This window comes from Zonotrichia albicollis, chromosome 3, assembly GCF_047830755.1.
Source record: "Zonotrichia albicollis isolate bZonAlb1 chromosome 3, bZonAlb1.hap1, whole genome shotgun sequence".
Classification (NCBI taxonomy): Eukaryota; Metazoa; Chordata; class Aves; order Passeriformes; family Passerellidae; genus Zonotrichia; species Zonotrichia albicollis.
Window position 1 is genome coordinate 16,002,706 of NC_133821.1, and position 18,305 is coordinate 16,021,010.

The 18,305-nt window shown below is 42.1% G+C and overlaps 1 protein-coding gene across 4 annotated transcripts in view; it reads left to right on the forward strand.

Moving 5' to 3' along the window:
• Positions 1 to 18,305, forward strand: part of TP53BP2 (tumor protein p53 binding protein 2) — a 56,082-nt gene that overhangs the window by 36,088 nt on the left and 1,689 nt on the right. For 3 of the 4 annotated variants that reach the window (XM_005488494.4, XM_014268155.3, XM_005488497.3), the window contains 11 exons: positions 319 to 500; positions 868 to 1,032; positions 1,441 to 1,678; positions 3,350 to 3,478; positions 4,672 to 4,814; positions 5,561 to 6,050; positions 6,451 to 7,232; positions 9,107 to 9,244; positions 10,312 to 10,445; positions 11,451 to 11,617; positions 15,123 to 15,322. In XM_005488494.4, the coding sequence (XP_005488551.2) occupies positions 319 to 500; positions 868 to 1,032; positions 1,441 to 1,678; positions 3,350 to 3,478; positions 4,672 to 4,814; positions 5,561 to 6,050; positions 6,451 to 7,232; positions 9,107 to 9,244; positions 10,312 to 10,445; positions 11,451 to 11,617; positions 15,123 to 15,322 (2,768 nt within the window). The remainder of the gene's footprint in view (positions 1 to 318; positions 501 to 867; positions 1,033 to 1,440; positions 1,679 to 3,349; positions 3,479 to 4,671; positions 4,815 to 5,560; positions 6,051 to 6,450; positions 7,233 to 9,106; positions 9,245 to 10,311; positions 10,446 to 11,450; positions 11,618 to 15,122; positions 15,323 to 18,305) is intronic. The other variant, XM_005488495.4, reaches the window with a different exon arrangement.

Here is an 18,305-nt window from a genome sequence, read left to right on the forward strand (position 1 = left end):
GAATTCAGCATTCAGTGAATTTAGGCTTCTCCAGATGAATTCAGTCTGGCATTGTGGTTTTGTTTATTTCAATACTTCAGAAAGTCTTAGAAACGAGAAGTTCTCTTTCCCTCCCTGTCAGTGCTCTCCCTAAGTGGACCACATTTCCATAACCATTCTAGTGAGCCTGCATTTGCCAGAGCTCAGAGGAAGAGCTGGTGTGACAGGGCAGTGGCTTTGGCTGAGCAGCCCTGCTCTGCCTCCTTAAGTGCTGCCTTGGAAGCAGCCCACGCTGGGCTGTTTCTCAGGGCAGCTATTGTGCTCTGCCCTTCTTTGCAGTGGAGGAGATTGAACAGATGAACAGCCTGTTCCAGCAAAAGCAGCGCGAGCTGGTGCTGGCCGTGTCCAAAGTGGAGGAGCTCACCAGGCAACTGGAGATGCTGAAGAACGGCAGGATTGATGGTTACCATGACAACCAGTCGGCTGTAGCTGAGCTGGACCGCCTCTACAAGGAGCTGCAGGTAATGGGGGCCAGACTGGGACCCTCAGCTGTCCTGGGCTCAAAGTTGGTTGGGTTGTTTCTTACTTTGTTGGAAAAAAATCCCATTGCTTCTGTTCCTGCCAGGGCTGTGTGTTGTGTGACAGCCTGCATGCTGGATAGTTGTGCTGGGTTTAAGGTAAAGAGGGGAAGGAGCACACACTGTCTGTACCTTTCCTTTCTGCAAGATTTGGAGTCTAACCAAAGTTTTCTCCGGAGGGAAAACATGACTTGACTTTTTAGAAGGCTTTTCTCTTTCCAACCGTTTCTTGTCCTCGATCCTGAAAGTGAATTTGTTTTTATTTTGGTTGTTTTCCCCTCCTCCCCCACTGCTTTGTGAATTTATTCAGTTGAGGAACAAACTGAACCAGGAGCAGAATGCCAAGCTGCAGCAACAGAGGGAGTGTTTGAACAAGCGCAACTTGGAGGTGGCAGTCATGGACAAGCGTGTTAATGAGCTGCGCGAGCGGCTCTGGAAGAAAAAGGCAGCTCTGCAACAGAAAGAGAATGTACCAGTAAGTGGGGGCTATTTCATAACTAAAACATTAATTCTGTGTCTTGTCTCTACGGCCTGAAGTAAAGACTTGCTTGGGGGGAAGGCTGTGGAGATGCTAGACTTGTTGTCTTTAATAATACAAGATTTCCACTACATATGGATAAAGTCCTTTTCGTGGTGCATTAGTGTTAACCTAGTTACTCTTTACAGACAAGGCGTCTTATGTTGTCGTGGAATTTTATTTTAGATTTTTTTTTTTGCTATTACTACCTCAGCTTTATAATTCTCAGAGCTGTTTCAAAAAAGCACTTTTGATATTGGAGTATCATTTGCTACTTGTTCTATTCTTTTCTACTTATTTTTTAAACTCTGTGAATGGATACTGCTGAATAAAATTCTTTGTATTTTCTTTTTTTTTCCCCCCAAGGTTTCTTCAGATGGGAATTTACCACAGCCAGTGGCTTCTGCTCCAAGCCGAGTGGCAGCAGTAGGTCCTTATATCCAGTCCTCTACTATGCCACGAATTGCTTCCAGACCTGAGCTCTTGGTGAAGCCAGCATTTTCAGATGGGACACAAGCTCTGCAGGTACCTGATGGGCCACTGAAAACACAAACACTGCCCAATATGAGAGCTGGGAACAGTTCACAAGCTAAAGCTCCTGCAGGTAATAGCTTACAATTAATATTTTTTTGTCCGGACATGTTTTGTTTCCTTACCTCACAGCTCTGTTTTGATGCTTTGTCTTTTTAAAAGCAAAGTGTTATTTGAGATGCCAGTATTGCTACTTGCCATTTTTTCTGCACCAGTGAATATATTTTAGAAGCACTGAGGTTCTTTGATTCAATGTTAAAAATTAAGTAAATCTATCAGTGAGCACTTTGAGTTGTTACACAGCATGGACTAGAGGAGGACTTTTCTATAATTTCTATTATTTTCTATAATTATTTATTTTAAAGTTCTCCTAAGAGCTATCAAAGAGCGTGTTTGAGTTTTGTAGAGGCAATTCTAGTACATACCTGGTGCCTGGATTTAAAAACTGGAAATGCCAAGTTTTCTGATAGTGCATTTTGGAAATGACACCTGTAAAGAATTAATCAACATGACAAATGTCACAAAGGAGGTGATTGCTTGTAGCACAGAAATAGCAGTGAAGTTACTGACTTGCTGGAGAGTGAGGTTTGGCCTCTCCTCCTTGGAGAGTTAATGGAGATTTGTTGGCTTCTCTCTGTGGCTTTCTCCTCTGAGAGACAGTTCAGTTCAGTAAGAGAAGTCTAAAGAAACTTTTGGAGAGTTGTAAATATCTCTTCTGTGCTGTCCTGAGAGAAGATTCCCTTTTCAGCTGGGAGAGAAGTGAAACACTGAAGCAAGAAATGCAGACTGAGCTTGCTGAGTAGTTCTGTTTATTTTCTATCTCCCTTCCTCCATCTCCAGTTCTGGCAGATAGTGCAGTGAACATTGCACAAAAGCAGCTCCAAGTGTCTCTTGCTGTATTGGAGAATGAAGGATTGTTTCTTTTTATTTGGTTTGCTCATCCTAAAACTACTGGAGTGGAATTTAAGCTCTAGACCACACAAAATTTGAAATTTTGCTAGAGGAATGTGTGGTGGTTAGCTATTTGTACTAAAATATCACTTATTTTTTAGCATTTGTACAAAAGGACTGCATTCCTAAAGAGTTTTTGGTACTTTGTCAGAATGAAATTTTCTGCTGTTGCTTATTATTACTGTTTAAATTTAACATTACTTAGGTTATTTAGAATTTAATAGAGATAAATGCCTGCAGTCTCCATATTTCACTAAATTTCTTAGTGGTTTTTGCAGATCTCTACTTCAGTGAATGTAAAGATCATAGATATTTAATGCAGACCCTATATGCAATTAAACACACAGATGAATTTTCTCCTTTTTTGGCAGAGTCTGTCTGTGCTTTAAAGCATCCTGTTTTTCTTTGCACAATATATCTTTTTTGTACTTAACATTGTATCACTTTTAGCACAGATACTCAAGGAAAATTTCCTACTAACTGGAAATAAGCCAATCTAGAGCAGTTTCTTTTTTGAATACTTTAAATGCAGATGTGTGCTATAACAAAGAGTTTTGGTGCTGCTTTTGGTAGTTGTTCTTGAGCTCCATTTGCATTCTCTTTTTGAAACAAATGAAAATCTCTGATGAGAGGTTTTATAGCTGTTAACCTCTATGTGATTTTTTTACATTGGCTGGACCTGACTCTTATGGAAAAAACCTATTGTAATATTGTAATAAGTCAATAAAAATATTGTAATAAGTCAATAAAAACTAACATTCCAGCTTAATCTGTTCCACTTAATCTCTCCTAGGTTCTGTGGTCCCCAATACAAAACCTTCCCCATCTGCTCCTGACTGGGGTGGTTCAAGTACAGACAATCATATTAATCAAGGATCAGCCTTGACTTCAGGAAAAGGAATTGTGACAAATGAAGGACAAGGTATGTTCTTGTGTGCTTGGCTAATCTTCAGATTTGCAGAATCTAGTTGATGATACCTCTCTTCTAAATGCTTCAATAAATAGTTGAGAATTCATTTGAAAGCACAAAAGAAATATCAAAGAACATTGCCGTTGCTTTGCTATTGGAATCAAAAGGTGACCCCTGTGGCAGGGAGAAATGATGAGGAGGACTCCATGGATATCAGAAGGCTAATTAATTACTTAATTATACTATATTATTCTATATTATATTACATTACATCTAAACTGAATCTGCACAAGCTCCCAACCCAACCCAACTCAACTACCCAGAATCTCGTGACTGTCTGCTGACTGACAGTCTGCACACACACTTGGCCCTGACAGGCCAAGGAAACAAAACACCATCACTCTGGGTAAACAATCTCCATATTGCATTCTGCTTTGGCACAGCACAGGAGCAGTGAATGAGAGAAGAATTGTTTTGATCATTCTTTTCACTGCTTCTCTCAGGTTCAGAGAATGTGAATCCCACACTTTGCTATGGTGTTGCAGAGTTTTTAAGAAAAAAGAAACCAAACTCACAGCTTGCATCAGGTGGTGAAGAAGATCCTAGTTCCTTCTTACATGCCCCTGTTGAATTTGCATAATACAGCATTTGACAGGCCCAGAGGCCCTTAGTGCAGAGATAGGATGCAAAAAGCATCCCCTGCATGCACTCTGGTAAATATTGCATGCAGCAGTATAGGAAAGCAGGACAACCCTGATGATGAGGAGGACTCTATCTTATCAGAAGGCTAATTAATTACTTTATTATATTATATTATTCTATATTATATTACACTGTATTACACTGAATCTGCCAAACACTCAACTATACAGAATCTTATGACTGTCAGCCAACAGTCCTGACACACACACCTGGATTCAATTGGTCAGTGAATCAAAACACTCACCCCAGAATCCAATCAAGCAAATTCCTTCAGGTAAATAACCTTCCTCAATGCATTCCACTTGTTCCAAAACACAGGAGCAGTAAATGAAATAAGAATTGGTTTTTTCTTTCTCTCTGAGGTTCAGAGAATGTGAATCCCAGAATTATCTTTGGGACGTTGTGCCTTGCATTTCTCTGTGAAGAGAAACACAGCAACACAACAGGACTCTCACCCCTACAACTGTGCCATCCCTTTTGAAAGTTGTCTCCTCTCTCTTCAGCAGCAGCTGAAGGAGAAGCTCTGTTACGAGACAGAGAGAAGAAGGTGCGTCCGTTCTCCATGTTTGACTCTGTGGAGCAGTCTGCTGGGCTGGGCACCCTGAGGAAGAACCAGAGCAGTGAGGATCTCCTCAGGGAGGCACAGGTATGGAGGGAGCCCTGGCTGCTGCTTCCCATCTGCCAGGCCTTACCCACAGCTCTTCTCAGAGCTTTCTGCCAGCCACTTTAGAAGTAGTGAGGTCAGCTTTTAAAAGACTACTTCTGAGAAAAAAACCCTCTTAGGCTTTTAATGACAGTTGATAGCTCCAAATGATTCTCTGCAGTCACTGTGGTGGGAATCTATCTCTGCATTACTTGTACAAGTGTGTATTTTTCCCCCAAAGATACAAGGAGGCTTTTGCTTGTTTGGTTTTTTTTTTTTTTTCAAAATCATCTAGGTACTTTTTTTACTCTTTAATGCAACAGTGTCCTTCAGATGTTTGACAGCAGTAAAACTTGCCACCTTGATTTTGGCATGAAGGACAGTTTGATCAGGTGGAGGTACACTAGCCTACGACTGGGGATTGACAGGTGCTCTGTTGGAGAGCAGCCTCTTGCCAGCTGAGTGTCTGATATCTCTAGAGAAGTTACTGTGCCCTGATGTTGCTCTTGTTTTAGACATAGCTGTTATAGAGGAAATAAAGAGAATAGGTTCAAAGTATTTAAAAACATCAGTGATGATAAAAAGTTTAAAGCACTTTATTCCTGGTGTCATTGATGTTGTAAACCTTATTACAGCAGTAGTAGACATTAGATACTGTATCATACTTTGAGGCTCTTTGGTCCTTCATGGCAGAACTCCTAAATCATGTTTTACTGTTTGATCTTAATGATTTTTTTTTTGTCTTTCAGACAACCAATAAAAATGTAACCAAGGTGCCACCACCTGTCCCCACTAAACCAAAACAGATAAACTTGCCTTACTTTGGTCAAGCCAGTCACCTTCAGCCTGCTGATACAAAGCTGGATGGAAACCTCCAGAAGCTGCCTTTGGCTATTGCAGCTGTGGGGAGCAAGCAAAAACCAGTGGCACAGCAGCCTTCTCATCCTTCTCAGCAGATACAGCAAAGAATTTCAGTACCTCCTGCAGGTTCTTCCTCTAGCCAGGATCAAATTCTTCCTTCCTCCAAACAGGAGAGTCCCCCAGCAGCAGCTGTGAGACCTTTTACTCCTCAGCCATCCAAAGAGACTTCGCTGCCACCATTTCGAAAGCCTCAGACTGTGGCTACCAGTTCCATTTACAGCATGTACACCCAACAGCAGACCCCTGGGAAGAACTTCCAGCAGGCAGTGCAGAGTGCTTTGACGAGGGCACAGACCAGAGGACCACACTTCCCGAGTGGTAAGCATGTGGTTCTCTCCCTCTCTTCTGTCTGATAAACCTCAGATAAGTATTCTTTCCAGCTGGTCTCTGGGTATGAAGCTGTTCTTCAGGGGAGTTAAGTGGGTGAGGGCAGTGTAAGAATCTTGGATGGATCTTCCTTGCTGTGTAAAAGTGTTAACAAGAAGTGCAGAATGTGTGTCTTGGGTTTGCAAGACAACTAATGGTAGATCTGCTTATCAGATTGGTTCTGTTCAGTTTTTGTATTCTGCTTCTTTGCTCTGCATAAAGAATACACAACCTGATTCACCTTTCTTTGTTGTTGTACTCTTGAACATTTGTTGAGTATTGAGTGTTGTTCTCTTGAGTATTTGTTGTTGTATCAAATCCCCAACCTTGTTTCCCCTGACCTGCTCCACAGTGTACGGCAAGCCTGTGATGGCAGGAGCTGGCGTGCAGAACCACCCACCACAGACAGACAACGTCTACTCCAACCTCCAGGGCAAGCCAGGCAGCCCAGAGCCCGAGATGGAAACAGCAGCCTCTGCTCATGAGAACCATGAACCAGAGAGGATCCCCCGTCCCCTGAGCCCCACCAAGCTGCTGCCCTTCCTGTCCAACCCCTACCGCAACCAGAGCGACGCTGACCTGGAGGCGCTGCGCAAGAAGCTCTCCAACGCGCCCCGGCCGCTGAAGAAGCGCAGCTCCATCACTGAGCCGGAGGGGCCCAACGGCCCCAACATCCAGAAGCTGCTCTATCAGAGGACCACTCTGGCTGCAATGGAGACTATCTCAGCTCCCTCGCATCCCTCCAAGCAGACGGCATCGGCTGCCAGTCCTGAAAGCCCGGTGGAGATCCCAAATCCTTATCTAAGCACAGAGGTAGAAAAGGAAACAGCTGCTTCCATGCCAGAAGCAGCTATAGCTGAGGAGCCAGAAAGCACAGCAGCAGAGCAGAGTGAGGCTGCTCTTCCCCCTGTGCCTTTGGACCCTGTCCCTGAAGCTGTGTCAGACAGCGATGAACTCACGCAGCCCAAGCCAGAAGAGCCAAACCTAGAAGCTCCACTGCCACTGGAGGTGTACATGGAAGAGTATCCTCCATACCCACCACCTCCCTATCCATCAGGGGAACCAGAGAGCTTGGGAGAGGACTCATTCAATATGAGGCCTCCTGAAGTTACTGGACAGTTTTCCTTGCCTCCTGTAAGTATTAGCTTACAACGGGGGTGCCCTGTCAATAAATGATCTCGAGTGCTGCCATAAACCCTGTGCATTGTGTTGTAGAGCTCAGGCAGATGTGGGAGAACAGTCACACAGTCTAGAAGTCTCTCTGTTGGTATCTGTTCTAGTTGATGATCTGTTCTAGTGATGCTCTTATCTCCAGACAGTAATGAAAAGTCTCTCTTGTCCTGAGAATTAATGACATAATGAAAAGTTTCAAATGGAATACACAAATAGTAAAACTCTACAGATCTGTAAAGAATCCTTCCTTCTAGAAGTCTGGCTACACTCAGATTTTACTTCCTTTTTAAGAAAAACTAAAGCTGATTTTGGTTCCCCCCCCCCCCCCCCCCGGTTTAGGTACAGATACAGATTTCACAAGCATTTCCCACTATTGCTAGTATGAGCTGGGCACTAATTTTCTTAATCCTGGATTGCATTTGTTTATCTGACAGTGCCTTTCTTGAAAAATATGTAGGAACAGACTTCTTTAGTTTTTATCTAAAAAACTCATTTGTAGATATCAGCTGTTTGTACTTCTTTTACTGAATGTTTCCTGAACTGCTTTGTAATCTGATTTCCTATCAGTCTAGTCTCAAGTTGCATCAAAATGGAGTCTCTTGGGGCTGGGAGGAGGCAGCATTTTTACTATTTTATTTTGCAAGTTTGTATCTGTGTGAGGTATGATGTTATCTCACTGTTGCAGAACAAAAATGCTTAATGTTTTTGGTTTCTCAAAGACTTTCTTTATAAACCTATCAAGAGTAGTGTTTTGATAACAGTTTTCATAACCTGATACATGAAAGTGTTTTTTTCCTCTATCACTTCATTGCAGAGGAGTTAAAACATTTAAATGTGCTTTTTAACCTTGTAATTTGTGCATGGAGTAGACATTTTTCATGCTTTAAAGGTTTTGTTCTTGCTCCCTTTTACTAGGAAACTTGAGTGGTAGGATTTCCTGAATTGTGAGAACTCACTTCTGCTTGGTTTTGTAGTAATTCTGCAATGCTGAGAAGAAACCAGCCTAACTTCTTGATTTCATATTTAAATCTGTGGGTTGTTCTGCCAGGCTCACTCTTGGAAAAGCCTCTACTTTTGATATTACATACAAATTTACAAACAGAAGAGCATTTTCATGGGAATCTCTACTTAAATATCTTATCTCCACATGCCTGCTCTTGCAGAGTATGAGTCAGTTCTATTCATCTTTGCCTGGACATCTGTCAGAAATTTACATACCCTCGTGAATGGTCTTATTGCTGCTGCCCAGGCAGCTGGGCTGAGTGCTGAGCTAATGCAAGCATGTTCCCTAAAGCAGTGGGTACAAACTCAGCTATAGAAATACTTGTGAATCAATGGCAGCATCTAAAGCAATTCTGCACTTGGTTCTGCATTTTCCTCAAACCATTTTCCATCATTGCTCCTGCTAACCTCTGGTATACTTGCAAAAATGTTAGGAACTTTAGATCAGCACTTAAATTAGTGTAGTTTGTGGAGTGTGCTGCTTGGTTTGTCTAACAGCTATGAGAGTTAATGGTGAAATTGTCCAAAAAACAAGCAAAAAAGCATCTTTTCCTGGTCTTTGGTAGTTTTGCTACTTTGTTGATGTTTGATCAAGATAACTTCTGTATGAGAGTTGAATAATGACAGTGTCCAGAGATAAAGGCAGAGATCTTTCATAACTTGCTGAACCTAATATTTTCACAATGTGTTTGGGGATTGGCAAAAAATACTATAAATTTCCTATTAAACACTTTTCTAGTTGATAGTTTCTGCTGTCATTCCCAAATAAGCACTTTTGCATTCATCATCTTTCCAGGAAAAAAGTGTTTGTAACTTGTGTCACCTTTTCACAGGGGAAGAGGACGAACTTGCGTAAGACTGGCTCCGAAAGGATTGGCCATGGAATGAGAGTGAAATTCAATCCCTTGGCATTGCTTCTGGATTCATCTTTGGAGGGGGAGTTTGACCTTGTGCAGAGAATAATTTATGAGGTACAAATGCTAATTTGGAAGACAAGGAATTTCAATCCTGGTTGAAACTGGGAAGTCATAGCTTTTCTGGACTAGTGCAGAACCTAGATCTGTTCTTGAGGAGATCAAATCCTAACCCTAGCCCCCACCCACATGACCATATTTGGAATTTGGCCATGCCCACATGACAATATCTGGACATAGCCCCGCCCACATGACCGAATTTGGCCATGCCCCACCCACATAGCCATATTTGGAATTTAGCCATGACCACATATCTGGAATCTGGCCATGCCCACATTCCTCCCCCCCTTTTTTTGGGCATAGCCCCGCCTACATGGCCATGTTTGTGATTTGGTCACACCCACATTTCCTTATTTGGGCATAGCCTGCCCATGTGACTATATTTGGAATTCTGCCCCACCCACATGACCATATTTGGATTTTGGCCACGCCCCATTTTCATATTTGGGCATAGCCACACCCACACGACCATATTTGGGATTCTGCCCCACCCACATGACCATATTTGGAATTTGGCTACGCCCACATGACAAATTTTGGGCACAGCCCCTGTCCAGATGACCTTATTTGGGAACAGTTCTGCCCACATTAGGTTAGGTTCTAACCTAATCATACTTAGCAATCATACTTGGTGGCTGATTTTAAGTGTGCTAAATCCACAGTGGATTTTTAGCATCAACTCTATAAATTTACGGGGCACCTTTTCCTTATTTTTTATGTACTGTTTCATTCCTCGTCTGCCATGTTATCAGATAATTTGGTAGGCAAAATCCCTGTGAACTTTGCTCACAGTTAAATAAACATAGATGAGAAATTTATTGAAAGTGCTTTTAGTAAGTTATCAAGATCCTGTTTCTCTGAACCATAACTGTTAAAGGGAAGACTGCAAGCTTAAATATGAATCTTGGTGCAAAGTTGATTGTGAATGTAGCCTTTGTGCTCATGTCCTTCCTATAAATACATCACAAATTCATATTTCAGAACAAGTGATTTTTTTGTATGAGAAGAGATGTTTATTCCAGAGAGTTTCACCTGAATGTGATTGTTCCTTTCTGGCTGGCCAGGTGGAAGATCCTAGCATGCCCAATGATGAAGGAATTACTGCTCTGCACAACGCCGTGTGTGCCGGGCACACGGAAATCGTGAAGTTCCTGGTGCAGTTTGGGGTGAACGTGAACGCTGCAGACAGTGATGGATGGTGAGGCTTTCATTAAGTGCCTCCTTGTGGATGTTCTCCTCTAGAGTCAGGACTTGGGAGCTGCTGCAGGTCCCTCAGAATGTCCCTTGCTTTTCTCCTGTGGAGCTGGCAATGAGTTTCTTTCCAAAGCAGAGCAACAGCAGTTCTTTGTGGGGTATTATATGGGACTGTGCAAATGGGAAAATAGGGAAATTAAAGCAATATTCCCTGTATGAATAAACAGTGTAGGGGTGGACACAGTTTGTCAGGAAATTGCTCTGTTTCTTTGAGGTACTGAAGATAGCTTATAATGAGCCTTATGCTGAAATTCCCAATATCCTCTGTGAGATAACCTATAACTTACTCATGCTCTGGGCACTATCTAGCCCTGCAAACTCTCCCCAGTTCTTTGTCCAATAATCAGCCATCTTGAAACCAAAATAAAGTGGAAAACCATAACCTTCAAACAACCTTGCAGCTGATAATGTGTTACAAATCTTTTTTACAAATAACTAGGGAGATTATTTATGGAAGGCCGGTGCAGGGAGTAGTGATTTTACTGTTATTTCTGCCTATAACAGAAGTGCTTGAGGCCTGAAACTGAGTAAAGATGCTTGTGCTCCCTCAACCTGAGGGGTTTTCACAATTACATGTCATGAAGTCAAATCTCAAAGTAATTATCTAGATTGTAAGAGGCATGATGTCAGGAAGATTTCTGAGTGGGTTTTCAATATTGATTAATTGTTGAATTTTTAGTCCCTTAATGAATGTTCCTAAAATGTTAATGGATTACAGAAAGGCAGAATAACTGGAAATCTGTATGGAAACTTAGCTTTAGGGCTCAAGCAGCTCTCAGAGTAGCTCCTGTTCCCTGTGCAAAGTGATTGCTCTTGATGTGCTGAGTTAGGTGCTGTGCTGGGCAGGGCTGATTGCCCAGGTCCTGCAGCTTGGGTGCTGTTTGCTCCCAGGGCTCTGTGAGCACTCTGTGAGCAGTGGGAGTGAGGTGCTATCTTTCTGTGCTTGCAGGACCCCTCTGCACTGTGCAGCCTCCTGCAATAACGTGCAGGTGTGCAAGTTCCTGGTGGAGTCGGGGGCAGCCGTGTTTGCCATGACCTACAGCGACATGCAGACGGCCGCGGACAAGTGCGAGGAGATGGAGGAGGGCTACACCCAGTGCTCCCAGTTCCTCTATGGTGAGTGCCAGCCTGAGCCCTGCAGCACCCCAGGGGCTCCCCTGCTCTCGGGTTTTGTGTTGTTGGAATGGCTCCTGAGGGATTAAAAAGTCTCTTTTGCCAGCCCCGTGATCAAGGAAGAAGCTGAGATTCCTCAGCCTCTCAAGGTTGTTTTTTTTTCTCTTAACTATTACATTCTTTTTCTGACCCACTGAGGTCTGTCCAGCAGGTTGGGTTGAGGCACACTGACCACCTTCAGGGTGGTGTTATCTTTTTATACTAAAAACTATGTGTCAATAATTTTCCAATACCTATCACCTATGTTAGACAGTCTGTCTCTGCCCTAAAACAATCCAAAAGTGTCATCATCCCAGCACAAGATGGAGGGCAAGAAGGAGGACAGGATCACGCCCAGGCAAGATTCTTCCATCTTGCCTCTTGAACCCCCATTCTAAATCCCCAAAATTCTACATTTTAGCCCTGTGATAAATTCACTAACATTCTACTCAAACCCTTGTGGCTTGTAAATCTTCACCCAAAGTTGGTAATTTTTTCCAAGGGCTAAAATCGAAGGCACAGAGGTCTTTGATTCTCTGCCAAAGTCTCTGAGCTCCCTGCCAGGGTCTGGAGTCCTCCAGGGCAGCCAGAGCAATGTCCTGGGTTCTGACACCTCTTTGTGCATGAGGAGGGGTGAGCTGCACACTCGGCTTAGGTGCCTGTGCCTCTTGGAAAGAGAGAGGTTTTCAGCAGCTTCCTCAATTCCGTCGAGATTAACTTTGTAATACCCTGTGGAGGAGAGCTGAGTAACAGAAGGTTTCTTTATATTAAAAGCTTTGACTGAAACAGGTGCACTGACAGATGCACCACTTAGGTGAATCTTGCCAGATAAGAACTTCCTTACATGAAAACAAAAGTGGTATGGATATATCAGTCAGCAGTTTGTAGCTGTTAGCTGGTGTCTTGAAATGGGTATTTCCTAATGTGCACCTTAGAAGCAGAAAAGGTATTGCCCAGTTCCTGCCTTGATGGATGTTAGTAAGCACTGAGTTTGACTTTACCTTCCTTTTTTCTTCACTTGCATTTAAAAAGAAATCCCATATTAAGTTTAGATTTTATTCCAATAGTAAGGCTACGGAGATACTATCTTTGAATGGAGAAAAGGAATTCCCCCTAGGGTGTGATGAGTATTAGGCAGTGAGGTTTTACATTACTTTAGTGTATGTTTTGTGTGTAATGAGGTTTTAAATTACTTTTCTCTGTTTTGTATGTAGCTCATGTCCCCTAGGCACACACCAGCTGGTGTGTCATCTCTCTGCAAGAGGTTAGAGTAACAGCAATGTAACACAGCAGAAAAAGCTGTAAAACTGCCTTTCTGCTTTTGTGGCACAGCTGAGAGCTGAGTTTCTCTAAGCTGCTCCTAAGCCAGGAGATTTCAAAACAGTCTGTCCAGCTGTCCTCACTAAGCTTGAAAACTGTGTCTTTGGTGCCAAATATACAGTTTTCGCTGTAAAGGGAGGAAGCCTTTTTAAGTGGCATCAAAAATTCTAGGCTTAAGCAAAATTCCATTTAGTTTTATATCCATTCTCTGAGGGAGGTCATCAAGACCCAATACCCAAGGGAGATTGTAGGATTAGATTAAAAAATACTTGTCTAATAGTTTAAACTGGTTTTAACTCAGACATGAATTAAGAGATGTTATATTTGTGTTGAACAGCTCTTTAGGAATTTGTCGAATTCTTAGATTCAGATAAATTGCCCATGAGATCCTATGAAAGGATTGTCTCATTATATACAGCATGAAAAAATCCATTCTTTTTGTTTGTGGGGCTTTATATGACCTCCCATCCAATGATTTCACTTGATACTCTGTTTTGTGTTGAGTTTGGGATCTTCTTGTGTTATGAGATACTTTTTGATGGGTCCTGAAAGGACTGTAAGGCTTTGGCCTATTAAGTTTGGCCAGTTTTTCCAGATTGAAACCACTGAAACCATCTCTTGATTTTATTGGTTATTCAGCTACCAAAGTTCCTTATTGTTTCATCAGAAATTAGTTTTATTGCTAAGACTGGTTCTGCTTGCCTGTAGTTACTGTAAGAAATTATTCCCTGCCTAAAACTGCTTCTGTAAAAGAAGTTTGGGAATGTGTATCTGTTTCCAGAACTGCACTAAAACCTGGCCCTCTAAACTCATTATTAAGCTGATAAACCCTGGTGTAATTCATTGATTCACCTAACCTTTTTTGTTTCAAATTATATCAAATATCAAGTAAGACGTACAGCTGAGTTTAAATAAAACCAATCATCCTTTAGCATTGATTAAATTACAGGTCTGATGCTGCTGAAAGTATGGAAATTTTCACTTTGTTAAATGGAATGCCTGTGCTGGCTCTGTTTGCCCCACTGCCCTGGTGTAACCACAAACACCCCTTTAGGACACCACATGCATTGTGTGAGTCTTCTTTGTCTGCTTTGATGCTCAGTGCTCAATCTTCCCGGATGCAGAGCATGGTTTTGGCCATGCAAAGCAAGGGAAGAGTTTCTCTGAGCAGAGCTTATCATGCACTGAGAGTAATTTAATGCTATGTGCTGAGCTGGTGTGCAGAAGTGAAGAATTTGATTTGAGCAGATGTAGGTGGTAATAGATACTTGATGAAAAGGGAAATAGTGTGCAGTGTACTTCTCTGCTCCCGAAAAACACCAAAACCAACCAAAAAAATCACAGTAGAATTCAGTATTTTAAAATAATTACCTAAGAGAAAATCAACTGGTGTACAGACTTAGATACCTTTCTACTTTTCTGCCTAGAGGCTGAGGAAATGGGTACAGAAAGAAGAGTCTCATCTCTGGCTACAGCTGTAAAATGAGGAAGTTCTGAATAACCCTGCAGGGTGCTTGTGTGTACTCCAAACCACCTTGGTGCAGAAATCCTTTATCAGAATTGTGTTTCTGAAGGCAGTGTTTAAAGCAAGAAAAAAAAATAGCGTTAGAAATGAAGAACTGCTGAGATAACCAAAAGCAGCTGCAGAGTAACAGGCAAATCTCTCAGGTACAGGGCTGAGATGCAACTTGCTTTGAAGTTGTGAAATAAAATGATCCAGGTGGCAAGTGACACCACAAGCATCAAAATAACAGTGGTGATCAACCCAGGCAGGTGTTGCTATCTCTCTGTGACAGAAGGAGATTACTGTTGCACTAAGAGTACAGAAAGTGTTCTTGCTTATCACTTAGGTCTAGAAGGCATGGACAAAAAAATGTAACCTTTTATCAGTCAGTGCTGCTCTTCCCATTTGCATTGTATTTTTTGAGCATGTTTAAGGAAGGAATCTGTCTGCTGTAAGTAACTTCACAAAGCTACTTCTTCCAGGGCCAGCTCTGAGTAGGCAGCATGGTGCAAAGTAGGGAGGAATTTTGGCTTTTCTTTTCCTTGACTGTCTTTCAGTAAAAATAAAGGAGCCTTCCTTCTTGTCATCCTTTTTGTTTATATCTTTGCTTCTCAGTTGAGCTGCTGTGTGTTTGCAATGTTGCAGGAGTGCAGGAGAAGATGGGGATCATGAACAAAGGAGTGATTTATGGGCTGTGGGATTACGAGGCTCAGAACGACGACGAGCTGTCCATGAAGGAAGGGGACTGCATGACAATCCTGCGCCGCGAGGATGAGGAGGAGATCGAGTGGTGGTGGGCACGGCTCAATGACAAGGAAGGCTACGTGCCCAGAAACCTGCTAGGGGTGAGTCCTGGCTGCTTCCAGAGCCAAAAAACCCCATCCCTGCATGTGGAGTGTGCACAGCATTGTGTTCTCCTTGGGTCTCTTGCATCGAGGTACAGCTTTAAGGGTCGAGAGGAAGGAGGTGACATTCTCCATCTTTATTTAGGGAGTTGAATGTCTTGGCAGAGTGGGTTAACAGCCTCTGTTTAAGGTACTTACCCAGATTAATGGGTGCTGTAGGAATGTGCCCCCTGTTAACTGGAGTGACAAAACTATGCTTTGTCTCCTTAAAAAGGAAAAAAAGCCCAGAATTTCTTTCCTCAATTAGTAAAAAAGGCCCCTCATAGGATCTTGGGGACTCCACCTCGAGCTTAAGGAAAGCCAATTAGAGAGGAACCAAAAAATCCCACCTAAGCAATTTACTAGGAAAAAAGAGACCAAAGGAACCAATGGCTTTTGTGGGGTGTTTTACCAGGAGCAAGAACTTCTTGCACCTGGCTCAGGTTTTCTTTGTAAAGAGTTTTGTTATTTTGGCTTTTGTTAAAACTTTTCTGTTTCCAACACCACCACCACAGAAGCCATCCTGCTGATTTTATGCCTTCTAAGGTAGCTGAGCTATCTTGGGTGTGATATAAATCTCCAAGAACTTATGAGACCTGGCTTGAGGAGACCATATATCAGGGTGCCCATAAGAACAACATGTATCACCACCCTGCTTACACAGCAGGCCCTAATACCAACCTTGTCTCACCACCTTAGAGGAAAAAAACAAAACCCCAAACATGACATGTGAATAAGGCTTTCTTGAGCATGTTTGTTACTGTCATATTTTCTGAAAATCTCTTTGCCCAGGATTTCTCTCCTGGGAAGCTGAGAAGCCTCAGAAAAAAAGGAAAACAATATAATCTCATTTGTTTCTCTTGTGTTTTGCTGCTTTGGAATGTGGCTGGAGATTGTTTATCCAACATGTGAATTGTTTTTACTTATTGGCCAATTACAGCCAAGCTGTGTAGGACTCTGACAAGAGTGTCACAAGTTTTCATTAGTATCTTTTAGCCTTCTGTCTGTATCCTTTAGTATAGTTTAGTGTAGTATTCTTTAATATAATATAAATCGTAAAATACTGAATTAGCCTTCTGAGAACATGAAGTCAAATTCATCATTCTTTCTAATGATGGGGGTCTCAGAAAATACCACACATGTCCTCAGGCACATGGGGTGATTTTAGGGCTGTCCTGTGTAGGGCCAGGAGCTGAACTCAGTGATTCCTTAGGGGGATCCTTTCTAACTCAGGATATTCTATGACTTTTTGAGAATTTTCCCTGTTTCAAAAACGTGATGTACTGGCACAAAGGGCCTTCAGAACTGAAACCTGCATGAGGAGTGAGTCATGAGTCCTTCCCTGTGTACACAGGGCACCTTTTGATCCAAGGAGATAAGCACTGCAAAAATCTAGGTTATCTTTATTTTCTAGTGTTGGAAAATAGATTACATAGCTCAGTAAAGGCAGATCTTTGTTTTCTCTTATGCTTTTAAAATAACATTTAACTACATGTCTAAGGCCTTACATGAATGGCCTCTGCTCTCATCACCTTTTGTATTGCCTTTTATAAAAAACAACAGTGTACAAATAAGATACTTTCAATTATGTCCCTGTATTTCTCCTCATAGCTGAATTGCTAGAAAATGATGGCAGATGGACACATATATAAAAACTCCATTAAGCTTTTTTTCTGCAATTCTAGTTGCCCTGGTGCTGGAGATAAGAGGTTCTCCAAGATTAACCACTGTGAATTTTAGCTGATTGATGTATGATGCTTGAAAGAGGCTGAGCCTCCTTCCTCATGCAGATAATCCCTACTCTCAAACTGGTTGGATTTTGCAGAGCAACTCTGTCTAATGCAAAATCAGTTTTCATGTCTGTACCATTTCCAGGTCAGGCCTACACACCATGTGCTGTAAAATCCTGTCTAACATACTACTCCTGCTCAGTTTTTTCCTCTCCAGAGTAAACATTTCTAAAATGAGAGCAGCTATTAGCCCTGCACAGTAAGGTTAAAATGGCAGCTTTTTGATTTTTGCCTGCCCCGGGGTGAATTGTGCATGTAGTGCTTGTTCATAAGCTTTTGCTTTGAGCCTGAGCACAGGTGTGTAAGAACACAAGGAACATCTGTGTTTCTAGGGAAAAAAAAAAGGCACAAGGCAGCAGAGCTTAAACTGGAGATCAAAACTTACCTTTGTAAACACGGCGTGATCCCAACAGAGTTTTTGGGGAAAACTACACAGTGTTTATTGACTGTGTCACTTCTGCCACTGAAATATCCTGTGGTGATTCTCCAAAGCAATTACTGGCCTTTTAATATAGCAGCTGAATTCTAATCTATGATTAGAATAGATCTGGTAGATTAATATATTCTTACTTTTATCATAGTTCCTTTAATCCTTTTGCAGCCAGGTGTACTGAATAAAAACAAGGATTAAATGATCTGTATCAGTGCTCTACCCTTCTTAGAGACTCCCTGGCTCCCTGTGCTAATAAGATAATTCTGTCAGGTGCTGTGATGCTGTAACTGACTGACTTGATCTCTAAGAGTGGTGAAATCACGGCAGGCTGAGCCCCACCTTGTGGAGAAGTCATTGGCCTTGTCTTAGTCCCTGAGAAAAGAATAAAGTCAGAGTCTGGTTAAAGAGAGAAGGAGGCAGCTTTGAGGAGAGCTTTGGGTTGTGATGTAGACATGCTTCAGTTAGAGCACAGAAGATTCATCTCTCCTAACTGGGTGAGGTGTCTCCTCCTATTTTCAGTGGCCATGCTGTGCAGAACAGCTCCCTAAGCCCTTCTAGGTGGGAGCCAGCAGCTTCCCAGGCATCTTGTCTATTGTATTTGCTGGGAATGTCCCAATGAAGGCAGGAATGATGAATCTGACTCCATGTTCTCAGAAGGCAAATTCATTACTTTATGATATTATATTAAAGAATACTATAGTAAACTAAAGAATACAGAAAA